General features: G+C 49.1%; 2 protein-coding genes across 2 annotated transcripts; both read left to right on the plus strand.

Moving 5' to 3' along the window:
- The first annotated feature begins 354 nt into the window (after positions 1-354).
- Positions 355-13,177, plus strand: INHBC (inhibin subunit beta C). The gene is made up of 2 exons (XM_032874557.1): positions 355-831; positions 9,620-13,177. The coding sequence occupies exons 1-2, from the start codon at positions 516-518 to the stop codon at positions 10,363-10,365; spliced, it is 1,062 nt and encodes a 353-aa protein (XP_032730448.1). The 5' UTR covers positions 355-515; the 3' UTR covers positions 10,366-13,177.
- Positions 13,178-14,662: 1,485 nt separating this feature from the next.
- On the plus strand, positions 14,663-17,240 carry INHBE (inhibin subunit beta E). The gene is made up of 2 exons (XM_032874364.1): positions 14,663-15,246; positions 15,487-17,240. Exons 1-2 carry the CDS (start codon positions 14,949-14,951, stop codon positions 16,242-16,244), a joined length of 1,056 nt encoding a protein of 351 aa, XP_032730255.1. The 5' UTR covers positions 14,663-14,948; the 3' UTR covers positions 16,245-17,240.
- The last annotated feature ends 513 nt before the right edge of the window (positions 17,241-17,753 follow it).

Below are 17,753 nucleotides of genomic sequence, written 5' to 3' on the forward strand. Positions count from 1 at the left end.
TGAAACTCTCAACTATCTGCATGATAATGACATAAAGTGCCCTGCCAAGGACCCCTCTTGTTTGAGAGTCACTCTTTTAACACTCGGTCTTAAAACCTCTCATCTCTCCCTTTTCATCCAGGCTTCCCAGCAAGGCCTTTGATCTGAAGAGGAATTTCATCTCTAACCTTTGTACCCAGGCCCCCGCAGTTTACATGGGTAACCCACTGTCTCCCAATATTGGCCCAGGGACGTTTCTTTCCCGAAAACTAAACAACTCACATCCCCCACTCTGTACGTTCACTGACTATGTGTTGGAGACTTCTGCCAAGTCCTACCTGTTACTGGCTTCATCTCTCAAGTCAGATGTTTGGCTGCTCTATCCCCTGCAGCAAGGAGTCATGCCAGCTGGACACACTCTCCTTCCAGGGCCCCTGGCGGCCAGGTTGGAGTTGAGACCACAGCTGTTGAGATCCTGAGCCCCAGTTTTACGGCTCTGTCTCAACCATATCACTAAAAGAGGGCCTCCCCCAGCCATGATCTCTCCATTACTCCTGGCCTTCCTATTCCTGGCTCCGGCTACAGTGGCCATTCCCAGAGCTTCTGATAGCCAGTGTCCGGCATGTAGAGGACCCGCCGTGGACTTGGATCACCAGCGGGAGCTGCTTCTTGACCTGGCCAAGAGACGCATCTTGGACAAACTGCACCTCAGCCAGCGCCCGACACTGAACCGGCCTGTGTCCAGAGCTGCTCTGGGGACTGCGCTGCAGCGCCTCCGTGGGCCCCCACAGGGGACGCTTCCGGAGGCTGATGGGGAACAGGAGTATGAGATCATCAGCTTTGCTGACACAGGTGGGTTCCTGCTCTGTAGATCTTCCCCCAAGGATGGAAAAGTCTCCTCCCTAGCCTAACCCCTGACTCCCTCCCCCAAACCCTACCAACTCTTGCTTCCCAGTAATCTCCTAATCCCAGGCTCCCCCACCCCCACCTGCTCTCTCTTATTTAAACTTGACCAATGGGCAGCTGGGAAGTGGGTAGATTTCACATCTTTTGAGACTGCCTGCCTGCATCTCCTTTGGCTCCCCCAAATTTCCACAGGCTGTGGTGTGAGCTCATCCACTTCCTGGGCCTGGCCCCTGAGGCTGGGAGCTAGGGAGTCTGTCCTTTTTCTGGCCCCTGTCTCCCCCAACGCTCAGATGCCTCATCTGAGTAAAAAGGGAAAATGTAAAACAGCGGGACTATAGTACTCCTCTAGCCTACCCCTGCTCCCTCATCTTAATACCTTGGGTCCTCACATCAGAACAGCATCAAAATGGGACTCAGAAAGGTGGATAAAGGCAAGAAGATACAGTAGAAGGGAAAGTTACTTCCAGAGAGGAAAGAGAAGTTGGAGAATTTAGTGGGTAGCTGAAGGGAAGGCCAAGAATTCGGAGACAGGACCCTAGGAACAGAACACAAAGTGATCTCTTTGGCCTCTGAGCTCCTTAGGAGCTCTTCCTTGGGTCTGGAAGGTCCTTCCCATTCCTGGCCCCTTTCCCCGGGTCAGCACCTACTCCCCTCTCCCTTCAAGAGCCAGCACTCCAATACTCAAAAAACCCACCCTGACATGAGGATGAGGGGCTTCCTCTCTGGCGGCTCCCCTACCCTCACCCAGAACGTGAATTCTGGGTGGAAATGACTGTTTCCAGGTTTTCTGTGAAGTCTGTCTTCCCACATATGTTGACCCCTTGAGGTCAGGATCTGTCATTTATTCCTCATGTTATCACCAGAAGCTAGTGTATAGTAGAAATAACTAACACTTTTACCTTATTTACATTATCTTAAGTTTTTTACATACACCAACTCCTTAAGATCCTCACAACAACCCAGTGAGACAAGTATTATTGTTATCCTCATTTTAAAGATACTGAAACTGGGGCGCCTGGGTGGCTCAGTGGGTTAAAGACTCTGCCTTCGGCTCAGGTCATCTCAGGGTCCTGGAATCGAGCCCCACATCCCCTGCATCGGGCTCTCTGCTCAGCACGGAGCCTGCTTCCCCTACCCCCTCTCTCCGCCTCCCTCTGCCTGCCTCTCTGCCTACTTGTGATCTCTGTCTGTCAAATAAATAAATAAAATCTTTAATTAAAAAAAAAAAAGATACTGAAACTGTGGGGCGCCAGGTGGCTCAGTCAGTTAAACATCCAACTCATGATTTCAGCTCAGGTCATGATCTCAGGGTCATGAAATTGAACCCGGAGTTTCAAGCTCAGTGGGGATTCTGCTTGGGAATTCTATCCCTCTGCCCTCTCAGGTGCTCTAAATAAATGAATCAATCAATTAATCAATCAATCTTTAAAAACAGTTACTGAGGGGCACCTGGGTGGTTCAGTGGGTTAAAGCCTCTGCTTTCAGCTTAGGTCATGATCCCAGGATCCTGGGATGGAGCCCCACATCGGGCTCTCTGCTCAGCGGGGAGCCTGCTTCCTCCTCTCTCTCTGCCTGCCTCTCTGCCTACTTGTGATCTCTGTCAAATAAATAAAAATCTTAAAAAAATAAATAAATAAAATAAAATAAAAACAGTTACTGAAACTGAGGCACAAAGAGGTTAAGTACTTGGGGCACCTGACTGGCTCAGCTGGTAGAGCATGCAACTTTTGATCTTGGGGTGGTGAGTTCAAACCCCACCTTGGGCAAAGAGCTTATTTAAAAAAATAAAAAAATGTTGAGTAATTCCTCAAGGTCACATGACTGGTAAGTGGTGGAGCAAGATAGCCTAGCTACTGAGTAGCTACAGAGTAGCTACACTACTGGGCATCTCATGAACATACTAGATATTCAATAAGCATTGGTTGTATTAAACAACCAAACCATGCTGTAAGTCAGTTTGACCACAGTGTAGAATCCCCAGTGATGTATGAGACCCTATTGTAATTCAAAAGGGGCTTCTGCCTATGACAAACATTTATTTATTTATTTTTTAGAGAGAACAAGAGCAGAGCATAAACTTGAGTTGGGAGAGGGGTACAGAAGGAGGAAGAGGGAGATAGAGAAACTTAAGCAGTCTCCACGCCCAGCACAGAGCCCAATGCAAGGCTCCATCTCATGAACCTGAGATCATGATCTAAGACAAAATCAAGTCAGATGCTTTTTTTTTTTTTAAAGATTTTATTTATTTATTTGACAGAGAGAGAGAGAGAGATCACAAGTAGGCAGAGAGGCAAGCGGGGCGGGGGGTGGGGGGGTGGCAAAGCAGGCTCCCTGCTGAACAGAGAGCCCCATGCACTGCTCGATCCCAGGACCCTGAGATCATGACCTGAGCTGAAGGTAGATGCTTAACCAACTGAGCCACCCAGGCACCCTACCTATAAGAACACCAACTCTGGAGCCAGATAAGCCTGGGTTCAAATCCTTGCTCAGTTGCTTATTACTGTGCGACCTGAGTTGTTAATAGTTTTCTCATTTGAAAAATGTGGATAGTGAGAGGATAGTTGGGAGAATTAAATGAACTAATATGGGTAACACTCTTAGAAGGTTAAGGTGGGAGAGAGCAAGAAATCGAAGGCTGAGCTCCTGCCCATGATGGTTGTAGTTGCTGCTTCTGGGAATAAATAATTAGAAGGTAAAACAGAATGAAATAATGCTAGAGGAGGGCCCATTGCTTGCTGGGTCAGGGATTATTCGTTGGGTCCTAGTGAGACAGGGAAGTCTTTCAGAAGATTGCAAATGGACTGGTGTTGTAGAATAAGTTTGGCTTCAATGGGTAGAGAACAGTAAACAACATTCTAAACGGAGGGGGGAAATGTAAGTAAAAGTCTGAAGGAGTAAATTGCATTTGGAGTTGAAAAGTAGCTTGGACTGGATGAGTACAATGTGGACAGATGACCACGAACCATGACTTCTTGAAACACCCAGATTCTGGGTGTTTGTTTTATTTTGTTTTTTGTTTTTGTGCTTACACTTTTGTATCTCTGACACCAGTTCCTGGCAACATTGTGGCAATAATGATGGCTACCTGGTATTTAGCACACCTGTTTAATCTCATTTAATCTTCAACAACCACCCCACAAAGTGGAGTTTATCATTCCCATTGCAGAAAAACAGACTGACACTCAAAGAAGATCATTTACATGGCAAAGATCATACAGCTTGCAAGGGGCAGAATTCAAATACTATTCTCTCTGACTTCAAAGTCTATACACTTTCCACATATTTGCTAATCAATGAATGAGTACAACATTCAGTCTGAGGGGGCCCGATCTGAGATGACATTTGGAAATGAGAATGACTGACACCTGGATTCTACCTTTTCTTTTTTTTTTTTATTTTATTTATTTATTTGAGAGAGAGAGAGAGCACAAGCAGGGGGATCAGCAGAGGGAGTGGGCAGACTCCCTGCTGAACACGGAGCCTGATGCTGACCACGGAGCCCGATGCAGTGCTCGATCCCAGGACCCTGGGATCATGACCTGAGCCAAAGGTGGACGTTTAACTGATTGAGCCACCCAGGCACCCCTGGATTCTACCTTTTGCATTTGGATATGGTAGCTTGAAGTTTTTATTCCAATTTAAGCCATCATCCACACAATAGTGTGAAAGCAAGACCTGAGTATTGTTCTTGCTGGAAGTAAGAGAGCTGGGGGCTCTGGGGAAATGGGGGTAGGGGCGTTCAGTAATGTACTAGAAATGACTTATATGGGCTCATGAGAACAAATTATGAACATCTCCCAACTCCGCATCCAGTGATGTCACATGAATAGTTTGAAATTGGCCGTGGTGGGAGAATTTAAACCACAGAAATTGGCAAAAACTACGAATCGGGATTTATTTCCCTCTGGAATCCAGTTGCTAAACATTTACCAGCATACCACTGCCTGTGACCTAAAACTACAAGTTATCTGCCTCCCACACATCTAACATACAATGCTGATACAGGGACAGGGTCACCATAACAGATACTCCTGTTCAGTACGGGAGACAGGGGAGTGGGGGACACAGACCCGTGACTGATCCATGAAAGTTCTGATATCCAGCCAGGCACATATCTCAAGTCTCCCCTAAATCCAGAATTCCCTTGGTTAGGGCTTAGTTCTACTCCTTGGTAGGATTTTTCTCGCTTCTTAAGGAGAGCCCACCAGTGTTCTCCTTGACTTCTAGATCTGTCCCAGCCCTTGGCTCCACCCTCTGAGATGTCTTTCCTTTTAAATTGGAAATGACATGTGTCTGTGGCTGAGCGGTTTTCTCAGCCTGCTTCCGGGCCAAAGAGGTTGGGGGCCCAGAGACCTCTTTTCACTTTGAATCATCTCTGGCCCTTTTAGTCCAAACTTGAGCTGCTTTTGCTACTAAAATTCTCTGTAAAACCCTGTGGGCCTTCTAAATAACAAATTGTAATCTACTCAGTTAGACAAAAAGTCACTCAACTTGATATCAAGACAGACCCCTCTTTAGGTTGCAAGTCAAGGTGTTATGGATTGATAGATACTCTTAAGATCCTTAGAAACCCTATTGTCTAGTTGAGAGGATCTATAGAACATCATCTTAATTTTTTTTAGATTTTAACAAAGTGTAAGATCTTAACAAAGGGTCTTATAGTTGTCCCATTATTAAATGTTTTGATCTTCACTCTGAGGCCATATATTACTGGCAATCCCCTGGATTTGATTTTTACCTCAAGATCATTTCTTACTTTAAGAATCTTTTGCTAGACAGAGAGGTGAGGAATGAAAAAATATCTTATTGTTCAATCTAGCAAGTCCTTTTGGAAATATTTTCTCTAAATTCTGCTTGAAAATTGAACAGTTCCTTTTTTAGTTCATCTCACTCCTGAAATGCCTTATCATAGGCAGCTAAAATAAGCCAATTGGCACTTTCAGCATTCTGCCTGGAAATATCTTTAGCTAAATTCGCAACTTTGTTAGATGCCATTTCTAGCTTCCAAGTTACCACAGATGATAGCCAATACATAACACAGGTTCCCCTTTCTCCAGGATCTGATAACAATTTCTTCACTGCTCTTCCTACCTTCACTAACAGTCTCCTCACCATCCTTCCAACCTCTGCCTGCCACCCAGTCCCAAGGCCAAGGCTACAAATTTTAGGTCTTTGCTATGGAGCACCCAAGCACTCTGTTACTTATTTCTGTTTCAGTTACCTGTTAATATAACTAATCAGCACAAACATAGAGGCTTAAAACAAGAAATTCTATATTTATGATGATTTTTGTGCTTTGACTGGACTTATCTGGGCAGTTCTTTAGGTCCATCTGAGGAGTAGTTGAGGGCACTGAGGTAACTGCCTTCAGTCAGGAGCTTAGATGGGGTTAGAACATCTAAGATGGTCTCTGATCCTCAAAGTCTCTCTCCACATGGCTCCTCATCATCCATTAGTCTAGCCCAAGTTTCTTTAAAACATGGTAGATGGCTTCCAAAAGGGTGAAACATCATTATGTATGTACTTATCAAGTGTCTGCTTGCACTATGGTTGTCTCATTGGCCAAGTCAAGTCACATAGCTATGCCCAGACAATATGGAGAGGGATGGCACAAAGCCATCAATACTGGGAGGTGTTCTTCACTGGGGGCCAACAATGTAATAATCTACCATAGTCCCTGATGTTTATGCGTTCTGCCTGCCATAACTAAGGTAACTTAAGAAATTCTAATGGTAGGGGCACCTTGGTGGCACAGTTGGTTAATTGTCGAACTCAGGTTGTAATCTCAGGATCATGAGATTGAGCCCTGCGTCTGACTCCATGCTCAACATAAAGTCTGCTTGGGAGTTTCTCTCCCTCTTCCTCTGCCCCTCCTGCTTGTGCCCTCTCTCTTTGTCTCTCTCTCTAAAATAAATGAGCAAATCTTTCAAAGAGAGAGAGATTCTAATGGTGGGGTGCTTAATGACATAACAAGATAAGTTGAGCCAATCAGACTTTTCATCAAGGATTTGGAAATTGGTACACTGGAAGATCATGTCACTTTAGTTTTGAGGAGCTGAGTAAAACATTCTGTAGACTCAGGAGCTGGGGCCACCATTTTAGGACCTGAAGACACTGACAAGCAGAAGAAGTAGATCCACAGGAAGAGAAGAATGGAATAGACTTATTTAGAGACACCAAGATGGTAGACGTCATGATGAGTTTGAAAGCTGTCAAGAGCAGCCTTAGTCCTGACTTTCCAATTCACATGAAGCCTAGTTGAAGTTTCTGTTCATTCAACAATTGTTTATTGAGCTTATTATGTACTCGGTACTAGAGAAACTGATAAACCATACAGGCATAATCTCTACCTTCATGGAGTTTATGTTCTAGATGGAGGAGTAGCGGGGAGGAGAAGGGGAGGGGAAGCACATAGTAAACAAATGAACAAAAAAAAACAAGATGACTACAGAGAGTCATAGCAGCTATAAAAATAGTTAAACAGGATGATGCGTTAGAGAGACGGAGGTGGAATTGAAGGCTGGTTTAGATAGATTGGTCAGAGAAACCTCCACAAGAAGAATATATTTGAGCTGAATGCCAAAAAGAAGCCAGTCAATCAAAGATCTTGGAAAGACATTTCAGACAGGGGGAAGCACAAGTGCAAAGGCCATGAGGTGAGTCCATGTTTAGTGAGTTCAAGGAGCAGAAAAGAGACAGTATGGGTAGAATATAGTCATTAGATGGCAGAATGCCTAATCATACAAGTTTTCTGTGTTAAGGGGCATAGATTTTATTCAAATAGCAATGGGAAGCCTTTGAAGAGTCTGAAGCTGAAGAGATTAAGCTGAACAGATTTACGTAATAAAATGCACTCTGGCTGATATATAGAGAATGGTTTGGGGGACAAGAGTGGACCACTTGGGAAGGTATTGCTATAATTCAAGAAAAAGGTGATTGTGGGTTGAACTAATATGTAGTAAAGGAGCCAGGTAGGGGCACCTGGGTGGCTCAGTGGGTTAAAGCCTCTGCCTTCGGCTCAGGTCATGATCCCGGGGTCCTGGGATCGAGCCCCACATCGGGCTCTCTGCTCGGCGGGGAGCCTGCTTCTCCCTCTCTCTCTGCCTGCCTCTCTGCCTACCTGTGATCTCTGCCTGTCAAATAAATAAATAAAATCTTAAAAAAAAAGGAGACAGGTATAAGTGAAATTATTTTATGAATTGTAGATAGAGTTAGCAGATCTGGCAGATAATTTTATTTTTTTATTTTTTAGAAAATTTTATTTATTTATTTTGAGAGAGTATGCACAAGTGGAGGGGAGGGTCAAAGGCAGAGGGAGAGGAGGAATCTCAAGTAGACTTCATGCTGAGCATGGATCCCAATGTGGGGTTCCATCTCATGACCCTGAGGTCATAACATGAGCCAAAATCAAGAGCCAGATGCTTAACCAGCTGAGCCACCCAGATGCCCCAGATCTTGCAGATAATTTTAAAGTGGGGGATGAGGGTAATCAAGGTTTTGGCTTAAGCAATGCACTTATAGGGAAGTGGGTTATAGGTTGGAGAAGGAATAGGTTTGGGATAAGGAGGGATAAATCTAGAGTTTATCTGTGAACTTGAAAAGTTTGAGATATCACTAGATAACCAAATAGAATATCAGATCAGCAGCTGGAAATACAAGCCTGAGGATCAGGGAGAGGTCAGGGCCAGGGATATATATATTTGGGAGTCATCAGCATACAGATGGAATAGAAAGCCATGGGAATTGATGATAGCCTTCTAGAAACAAATATACAGAGTGAAAAGAAGGGAGCTCAGGACCTTCAACATACAGAGGTCAGGCAGAGGAAGAGGAGCTGTCAGCAAGAGACTAAGATAAAGTGGCCAGAGTCACAAAAGTCAAGAGAAGGAAATATTTCAAGGAGGGAATGATAAATGTGTCAAACACTGCTTAAAGATCAAATAAGATGACTATAAAGAGGTGAAACCACTGGAATCGGCAATATGGAAAGAGTTGGTGATCCTGGCAAGAGCAGTTTCAGTGGAGTGGAGGGAACAGAAACCCAATTAAGGTGTTTCAGTAGGGGCAGGAGAAGGATGAAGAGAGAAAATTGGAGAAAAGTAATAGTGACAGGAGACATACATAGACTCATTGTGGTGAAAGACTGGATATGGGCGGTGAGGGGGTGCTCACAGAGTTTCTAGTGGTGATAAGGAAGGTAGTGGTGCCCCCAATTCTAAGAACAGAAAGAGGGGCGGATAGCAAGGAAAAGAATGATTTCCACTTAGGAAAAAATTGATTTGAATGTGCCAGCAGGACAGTCATGTGACAAAATTAAGCAGTTAGAAATTTAGACCTGAAGCTTGTTGATTTCCAGATCTATACATCCAGTCCAGAGGTGCAAAATGGTCTGGACTAGACATCCAGATTTGGGAATCACTGCCATAAAAATTGTGTTGGCTGACTATGAGTGTGGGTAAGAACTCCCTTCAGGGTAGAACAAAAGGAAATGAAGGTCAGAGACAAACTTTGGAGAACTCTTGCACTGAACAGATGGTCAGAGAAAGAAAAGCCAACAAAGAAAATCAAGGAATAATCGTAAGAGTTGTGTCATAGAAGCCAAGCAAGAAAAGATTTTCAAGAAAGAAAGGGTGGTCAACAATACTGCAGAGTTCCAGTATGCTGAGAATAACAAGGTAGCTGATAGAATTGACATTCAGAAGGCCATGGTGACTGGGGCTTCTTGTGTCCACAGGCCTCTCCAACATCAACCAGACTCGTCTTGATTTCCACTTCTCCTCTGACAGAACTGCTAGTGGCATGGAGATCCAGCAGGCCAGCCTCATGTTCTTTGTACAGATCCCTCCCAATACCACTTGGACTCTGAAGCTGAGGATCCTTGTGGTAGGCTTACGTGACACCAACCTCACCTTGGCCACTCAGCACCAGCTGGAGGTGGATGCCAGTGGCTGGCAGCGGCTCTCCCTGGGGCCTGAAGCTCGGGCTGCCTGCAGCCAAGGCCACTTGACCCTGGAGCTGGTGCCTGAAAGCCAAGGAGCCCAGAGCTCCTTCATACTGGGTGAAGCTGCCGATAGGCCTTTTGTGACAGCCAAGGTCAAAGTTGGGGGCAAGCACCGGCTTCACCGGCGAGGCATCAACTGCCAGGGTGGGTCCAGGATGTGTTGTCGGCAAGAGTTCTTTGTGGACTTCCGTGAGATTGGCTGGCACGACTGGATCATCCAGCCTGAGGGCTATGCAATGAACTTCTGCACAGGGCAATGCCCACTGCATGTGGCAGGCATGCCCGGCATTGCTGCCTCCTTCCACACTGCAGTGCTCAACCTCCTCAAGGCCAACACGGCGTCAGGAACTGCAGGAGGGGGCTCATGCTGTGTGCCCACGGCCCGGCGCCCCCTCTCTCTGCTCTACTATGACAGGGACAGCAACATTGTCAAGACTGACATACCTGACATGGTGGTCGAGGCCTGTGGCTGTAGTTAGTCCGCGTGTAGATGGGCAGCCCAAGGTGGGAGTAAGCAAACATACCCTCACAGAGGTACCCTTCATGGAGAGGAGGGAATGACCCCATTACTGCCTCTGTCCAGAAGGAGGACTCCCTCTTCCTGGGCAAACTGTGGAAATTATCCCATCTGTGGTTTGAGGAGATCTTCATCTAAGGAGAGTCACTGTACCATCTTCGTGACCACCAGTTTCTCTCCTAGGGCACAGTCTATCCAGCAAGCCTCCCAGGCTCAAGTGCCCCCCCAGGGATTCTGATCCCACCTGCAACCATGAGCAGTGCCATCTCGTTCCCAGGCAAAGCCATCCATAGCCCATCCTTAATCCATCCCATAATCCGAGGTACTTCCCTGCTCTTCCCACTTGATGGCCGTCACTCCAGGATGAGTTGACCCAGCCCCTTCCCCTGATTTTCAGGATTACCAGAGAGCCCCTTCCTTAGATTCACTGAAGATTAGATCCCTGCTGTCCAAAGTTACTCTTCCCTGTATCTGGAGCCCCTTATTGGCCCTGGTGGGTTGCTAAGGCTCTCTTGGCACACCCTCATCCATTCTTTGTCCTTCTCTGCCCCGCTCTATGCCCTTAAGGGCTGACTCACCTCAGCTCCTTTGGTCCCCGGCTTCCTGCTGAATTTGGCTAAGGGCTGACACAAGCAGGAGATCAAAGGATAGGGGGAGATAGAGGTCAGGATATTTCTTATTCCTGTTCCCTCTGCCTAGGTGCCATGTATCTGTGTGACTGTGGTTGTGATCTGTCCCTACAGCTCCTATCGGGCTCCCCCGGCCCCAGTTCTACCTAGATTCTGATATCACTGCTTCCGCACTAGGGGCTTATAAGGGCTTTCCTCTCTTGCTAGTCTCTGGGAGCTTCAACATTCATCCTTCATTCTCTAAACCCTGCCTATACTTCCATAAATAAGGTCTTCATTAAGTCTCTTAGTGATGCAAACACAGACAACTGAATGGTTCTTTTGTCTCTTGCCAGGACCCTGGCTGAAACCGAGGATGACCCAGTGTCTACCCACCTGGCCCACTTCTGCTCTCTCTCACCCAGGCTCCTCAGGGCCAGGCTATTATGTCTATCCCACACTTCATGCCTCTTCCTTTCCTAGCTTCCTCCTCTTCTTTCTTAGGCCTCCTCCTCCGCCCCAGAACCATCTTTGCTGGTCTCAGAACTAATAAAGACTTAGGTTTTATCTGCTCTTCTTCTCCCTCCATACTCACTCTAAGAGATGAGACAGATCATTGCTCAGTCAGCAAGTAGGTTGACATCCTAGGAGCACACATGTTGGGGGAGGCAGAGGCAGGGCTCAGAGTTGGCTGGTGGCTTTCCCTCACTGACCCCCAGGGCTCCATCCAGGAGACCTGGCCGGAAGCTGGAACTGGCCAAGAGCCACTTGCATGGGACAGGGTGAAGAAAAAGAAGGCATGGAATGCGGAGGGGAGGAATTTGCTCTGAGACTAGGTCCCCTCTAGACCTTTGCCCTTCTTTCCCCATCATCTCCTCCCTTTGGTTAGACAGCCCTGAACCATGGGGTCGATATTGTCTGCAGCCCAAGGCCGAGTTTGCGCAAAACCCACGTGTCCTTTGGGTAACGTGATGTCTGTGTTTACTCAGTGTATAACTCCCTCCTCCCAGGGTCTGAGGTCCCTGGAAGAGGAACCGTAGAGGAGAAAGTCTGAAGGTGATCTTCTTAGGCAACCTGCATATCTGAGACGTGGGACTTCCTGAACAACCCACAGAAGTCATGCCATCTTTGCCTGGAGGAGATCTTCATCTAAGGAGAACATCTAAGGAAGTCTTCTGTGCCCCTTCCTCACCCTCCCACGGTGTCTCCTCTCCCTACAAGCCACCCCTTCCCTAGATCTGACTTCTCTCCCTCCAACTCCAGCTTCAGTCCCTGGGGCCAAGATTAAGGTGAGGTGAAGTAAGGCAGTCACTTTGGGGGACAAATTGTAAGGGGATGCCAAGAAATTCATCAACTGAGATAAATGATATCTCAGTGTTATGTTTTTAAAGCAGCAAAATGAATGCCAAAAAAATCCATCATGAGCAAAACAACAAATTTTAAAATAAACACAGAATCAGTATTAACTCCATTTCTTTTTGGCTCTGCCTGTTGTAAAAGGGAAAGAGTGGGTCTGTCTTCTTCCAAACCTTGCTTCCAAAGCCTCTTGGCCCCTAACTCTAGACTGTGTCAGGCTTTTCTCATGTGGGCAAGATAACCACTCGGCTTCTTCTCCCTTCTTACCCGCCCCCCGAGCCTGTCCCTCCCCCCCAGCACCCAACCAGGTTGGTAGGGCGGGCCTGTGAGGCAGATGGCTGGGGTATTTATAACCTGGGAGAACTTCTTGGGGAAAGTGACTAAGATGCTAAGAGCATATTTATAGCTGGGTTCTGACGTAAGTGTCAGTGGGGAGGTAGGGCCAGGCCAGGCACAGCAACAAGAGGGTAGGAAGAGCCGAAAATTGGGGGCACCTGATAGAGAGTAGGGGAGAAGAGGAGTCAGTGACTCCTGCAAGCACTTGATGCTGCTTCCCTTGACTCTGTCTCCTGGCCCCAACAGATAAGCCCTCTGAGACACCACTATGGGCAGAAACTTCTTTGCAGTTTGATGTTCCAGACCCCAGGGGTAGAGGACTCCTTCTCACCAGCCTCAACCAACAGAGAGGTTGCTCAGAATGGGGAAGGAGAGGACTGGACAGAGAACTTGAATATGTTTCTGCCTGGGGAAAAATGTAGGAAGGACAGGAGGGTCTAAAAGTCTCCTTGTCCCTTCTCTACCGCGGCGTCCCCTGCCCCCCAGCACACAGTGCCCTGGGTTTCTAGGATGTGCCTGGCACCTGTCATCAAGTTCCACCGCCACGTGTCAATGGGATGAGGTCTAAAACCAAAGGTAGCGGTGATTTGGGGCCCGACGACAGCTCTGCTCTTTGGTAGTGGCGAGAGGGGAGAGCACGGGGACTGGCTTCTCTGTTTTCTGTGGGAGAGGCAGGGTTCCCAGAGGGAGAGGTTGGAAAGCCCCGTGCTGCTCCCCACTCCTCAGAGCAGCCCATTCCCTGGGAAGCTGGTCAGCACTAAGCCAGCAGCCGTCCAGTGGCACTACACTGCCACATGCTGGACACCGCCGGTACTGATCCCCAGCCCCCAAAGCGCCACCTTTCTCCCCCTGGTGCCAAATCTGGGAGTCTCTTGGCAGCCCCCCCACTGGCTACACAGGTGGGAGCTTAATAAGATGGAGTCGCGGCATGTGTCCAAATCACAGTCTTCTAGCTTCTTGAAGAAACTGTGGGCATAAGGAGAAAGGCCAGCATTAAGTCTACCCTCATAAGTTCAAGGTGGAGGGACCATGGCCTTCCCATTTTGTCAGTGAGGAAGGGCTGGGATTGGAGCTAATGTCACCCCACTTATTTTGCTTTGCTCTTCAAAGTCCTTAAACCTCCCATGTCCTGCCCCCTTTCACGGAGGCCTCGAACCACTCCTAGGATGTCCCGAATTTACGTAACTCTCACAGTCCCCTCAAAGAGACCCAGCATGTAGGTATGGGTGCTCCCAAGTCCCACGCCCTTCTGCCAGCCTTGATGGACTGTGTCCTGTTGTAAGATTGCATCACTTTCTCCCCTACCTCTCTGGGTTACCCCCGACATCATAGGAACACGCCCCACCACCACCACGCTCCAGCCCTCCTCCACGCTGTGCTCCAGTCCAACTGGACTCTGGGCAGCCAGCATAAGCAGGGTCAGGAGGTGACTTCTGTGCCCCGTGGCACTGCCACCTTGGCCTGGGCAGGAGGACTCCGTTCCTCTCCCCCTTGTCCCAACCCCATTGCTAGGAAGAGAGAGACCAGAGTTCTTCCGGCCCAGAGACCCTGGAGAAATAACCAGTGGAACTAACAGCTGCCTCTAAGAACTGCTACAGCGGAGGTGTCTGGGTAAGCTAGAAGGACTAGAGGTATGGGGGGGAAATTGCCCTCCCCACCTTGCCCCTACGAGTCCCTCCCCCGAGCCCCAGACCTTGGGGACTGAGCATGTGAAATCATTCTCTTTCTTGCATCATGCGTGTCCACACTGCACCCCCACCCCCTTACCCATACCTCAAACTCAGTGACCAGGCCAGATGGTGAAACCCGAGCTCGGGGGGCGGGGGGGGGGGGGGTGGGGGGGGGTGTGGGGGCGTGGTGGAGGGGGACCTCCGCCCCCTGCAGGGCCCTGATGGGCAGTACAGCCAGCCAATCCCAGGGCTCAGAGGGTAGGTCTGCTCGCTGACCACTAAGTGAGGGAGCCCCGGGTTGTGGCTCTAAAGAGGCCCCAGTCAGTAACCAGCCATGAGCTGTGAGGGTCAAACTGGCAGACTGCGCTAAACACAGCCACGCATAGGACCATCCACATACTGCCTTCCTGAGTCCCAGGCAATAGAAGGCAAGTGGCTCTATCCTTGGCCGAGGCTGGGTGTGGCACAACCACTGCTGCCCCTGTGCCCTCATTGGCTTCCACGCAATCAGATCAACAGAAGGAGCACCTGCCATCCGAGGCTCCCGACCCAACCCAGGGCCATTCACCAGGAGCATGGGGCTCCCTGATGTCCAGCCCCAGCTGGTGCTGCTGTGGGCACTGGTGTGGGCACAGGGGGCAGGGTCTGTATGTCCCTCCTGTGGAGCTCCCACGCCGGTGCCCCAGGCAGAACGCGCTCTGGTACTGGAGCTAGCCAAGCAGCAGATCTTGGAGGGGCTGCACATGACCAGTCGTCCCAGAATAACTCACCCTCCACCCCAGGCAGCGCTGGCCAGAGCCCTCCGGAGACTGCAGCCAGGAAGTGTGGCTCCTGCAAAAGGGGAGGAGGTCATCAGCTTTGCTACCACCACAGGTGGGTGAGGGAGGGGCAGGCAGAGAGCAGACAGGGAGAGGGAGGCGGAAGGGGTGACAGACAGAAAAGGCAGGGTGTGGGAGGAGGAGGAGTTGACTGGTTGCACAGGACGCAGGACACAAGGCAGTCCCTGTGTCTTCTAAAGGGGCTCAGGAGAGCATCGGGCGGGGGTGGCAGGCATCTCAGAGGAGAGCTCATCCCTGCTCACATTCCTGCATCCCTTCTCCATCTCTCCGGCAGATTCCTCCACTTCACCCTGCAGCTCCACGCTCACCTTCCACCTGTCCGCAGCTCAGTCCCACCACCTGTACCACGCTCGCCTTTGGTTGCACGTGCTCCCCACCCTTCCTGGCACGCTTTCCTTGAGGATCTTCCGGTGGAGCCCAAGGAGCAGGCACCCAGGGTCCCGCAAACTCCTGGCTGAGCACCAGATGACGGCCCCGGGCTGGCACGCCCTCACTCTGCCCCCTAGTGGCTTGAGGGCCGAGGAGTCCGCCGTCCTGAAGCTCCAGATGAACTGCAGACGCCTAGAAGGCAACGCCACCTCTGCCCAGCAGCCTCTGCGGCTCCTGGACACGGCGGGAGACCAGCGGCCCTTCCTGGAGCTTAAGATCCGGCCCAATGAGCCTGGAACAGGCCGGGCCAGGAGGAGGACCCCCACCTGTGAGCCTGAGACCCCCTTATGCTGCCGGCGAGACCACTATGTAGACTTCCAGGAACTAGGATGGCGGGACTGGATCCTGCAGCCCGAGGGGTACAAGCTGAATTACTGTAGTGGACAGTGCCCCCCACACCTGGCTGGCAGCCCTGGCATTGCTGCCTCCTTCCATTCCGCTGTCTTCAGCCTCCTCAAGGCCAACAACCCTTGGCCCTTGGGTACTTCCTGCTGTGTCCCTACTGCCCGAAGGCCTCTGTCTCTCCTCTACCTGGACCGGGATGGCAATGTGATCAAGACAGATGTGCCAGATATGGTGGTAGAGGCCTGTGGCTGCAGCTAGCGAGAGGACCTGGGGATTTGGAGTAAAGAGATCGGTCAGGGGTTCCCAGGCAGAGGGCGTCTGTGGCAGGAGACATTAGATTCCTGATCCACACCCCCACCTAACAGGCTGGGTGGCCAGATGACTGGGGTGACCCCTAGGGGACCCAAATGGGCACTTGTTCGTCCAGACTCTTGCCTATTCCAGGCTAGCTGATGTGTAGGGAGATGGGGAAAGTGTGTTCTCTAAAGGAGTGTCCCCAGAAAGCATGGTTTCCTACCCTAAGCCCTCTGAGAAGGCGGCAGAGGTGAGGGAGGAGTGGAGGGAAGGAGAAGGCAGAAAAAAATTACTTAGTCTCTCACAAGAAAAGAAAGTCCTCAAGTGAGGGAAGCAGGCTTGGGACAGGGGAAGCAGGCTGGTCCAGGCTAGGAACTATGGAAGAGCTTCCAGGGAGGGTCAAGAAGGAGATGGGCAAGGGGCTAAGAGGAAGTAGGTTAGGAGAGCCCAAGAAATGGGAGCTGGGTGAGAGGGGTACTGAGCCTAAGAAGTTCCCTGATTTTTCCCAGTGTGGGGGACAGGACCCACGGGGGAGACAAATGTTTATATATTCCTAATAAAAATGAGGGGGAAAATCAACAAGCATGAGTAATAAAGAAGTGCTGGGGTGATAGTCCGGAGGGATAGTTTTCAAGGTGAGGTCTGAGGACCTTGGGAGGTCCCTGAGACCCCTTTCAGGAGTGTTCACAAGGTCAAAACTATTTTCATAATACTAAGATGGTATTTGCCTTTTTTATTTTCATTATCTGAAAAATATACAGTGGAGTTTTCCAGAAGCTATGTGGCATGTGATTACATCATCTTTTTGACATCATTGTTAATGGGATATGTGCTTGTATATTGTGTTACAAACTGTTTTCAGTTTTAATTTCTAAAATAGTAAATTGACATGAACCACATAAACAAAAATTCAATAAATTTTAAGAGTGTAAAGGCAGGGTGACTGGGTGGCCTAGCGGGTAAAGCATTTGACTCTTAATCTCAGGGTTCTGAGTTCAAGCCCAGTTTGGTCAGGGAGCCTATTAAAAACCAAAAAAAAAAAAAAAAAGGCACCTGGGTGGCTCAGTCAGTTAGGTGTCTGTGTTTGGCTCAGGTCATGATCTTGGGATCCTGGGATCAAGCTGGACATCGCACTGGGCTCCCTGCTTGGTGGGGAGTCAGCTTCTCCCTCCTCCTCTGACCCTCCCCCCTGCTGGTGCGCTCACAGAATCACTAATCTGGAGACCTGGGTGAGGAGGAAAAAGCAGCCTGCTTTAAAAGAGCTTCTCTGAAAAAAAAGGGCAAATGGCTAGGACAGGACCACTGGTCTTGCCTGACCTTCTGGGTATAATTGGTGTCCAGGCCAAAGTCATATGGGGGAGAGAGGGTCAACTAGGACTCCTTACTGTTCCTCTACAATTACTACCTATATTGGTAGGGCCTCAGACCTCTTCCTAGTTTCACCTTTTCCCCTTGACCCTCAGCCTGAACAGT

This window comes from Lontra canadensis, unplaced genomic scaffold, assembly GCF_010015895.1.
Source record: "Lontra canadensis isolate GAN:19392208 unplaced genomic scaffold, GSC_riverotter_1.0 scaffold53, whole genome shotgun sequence".
Taxonomy (NCBI): Eukaryota; Metazoa; Chordata; class Mammalia; order Carnivora; family Mustelidae; genus Lontra; species Lontra canadensis.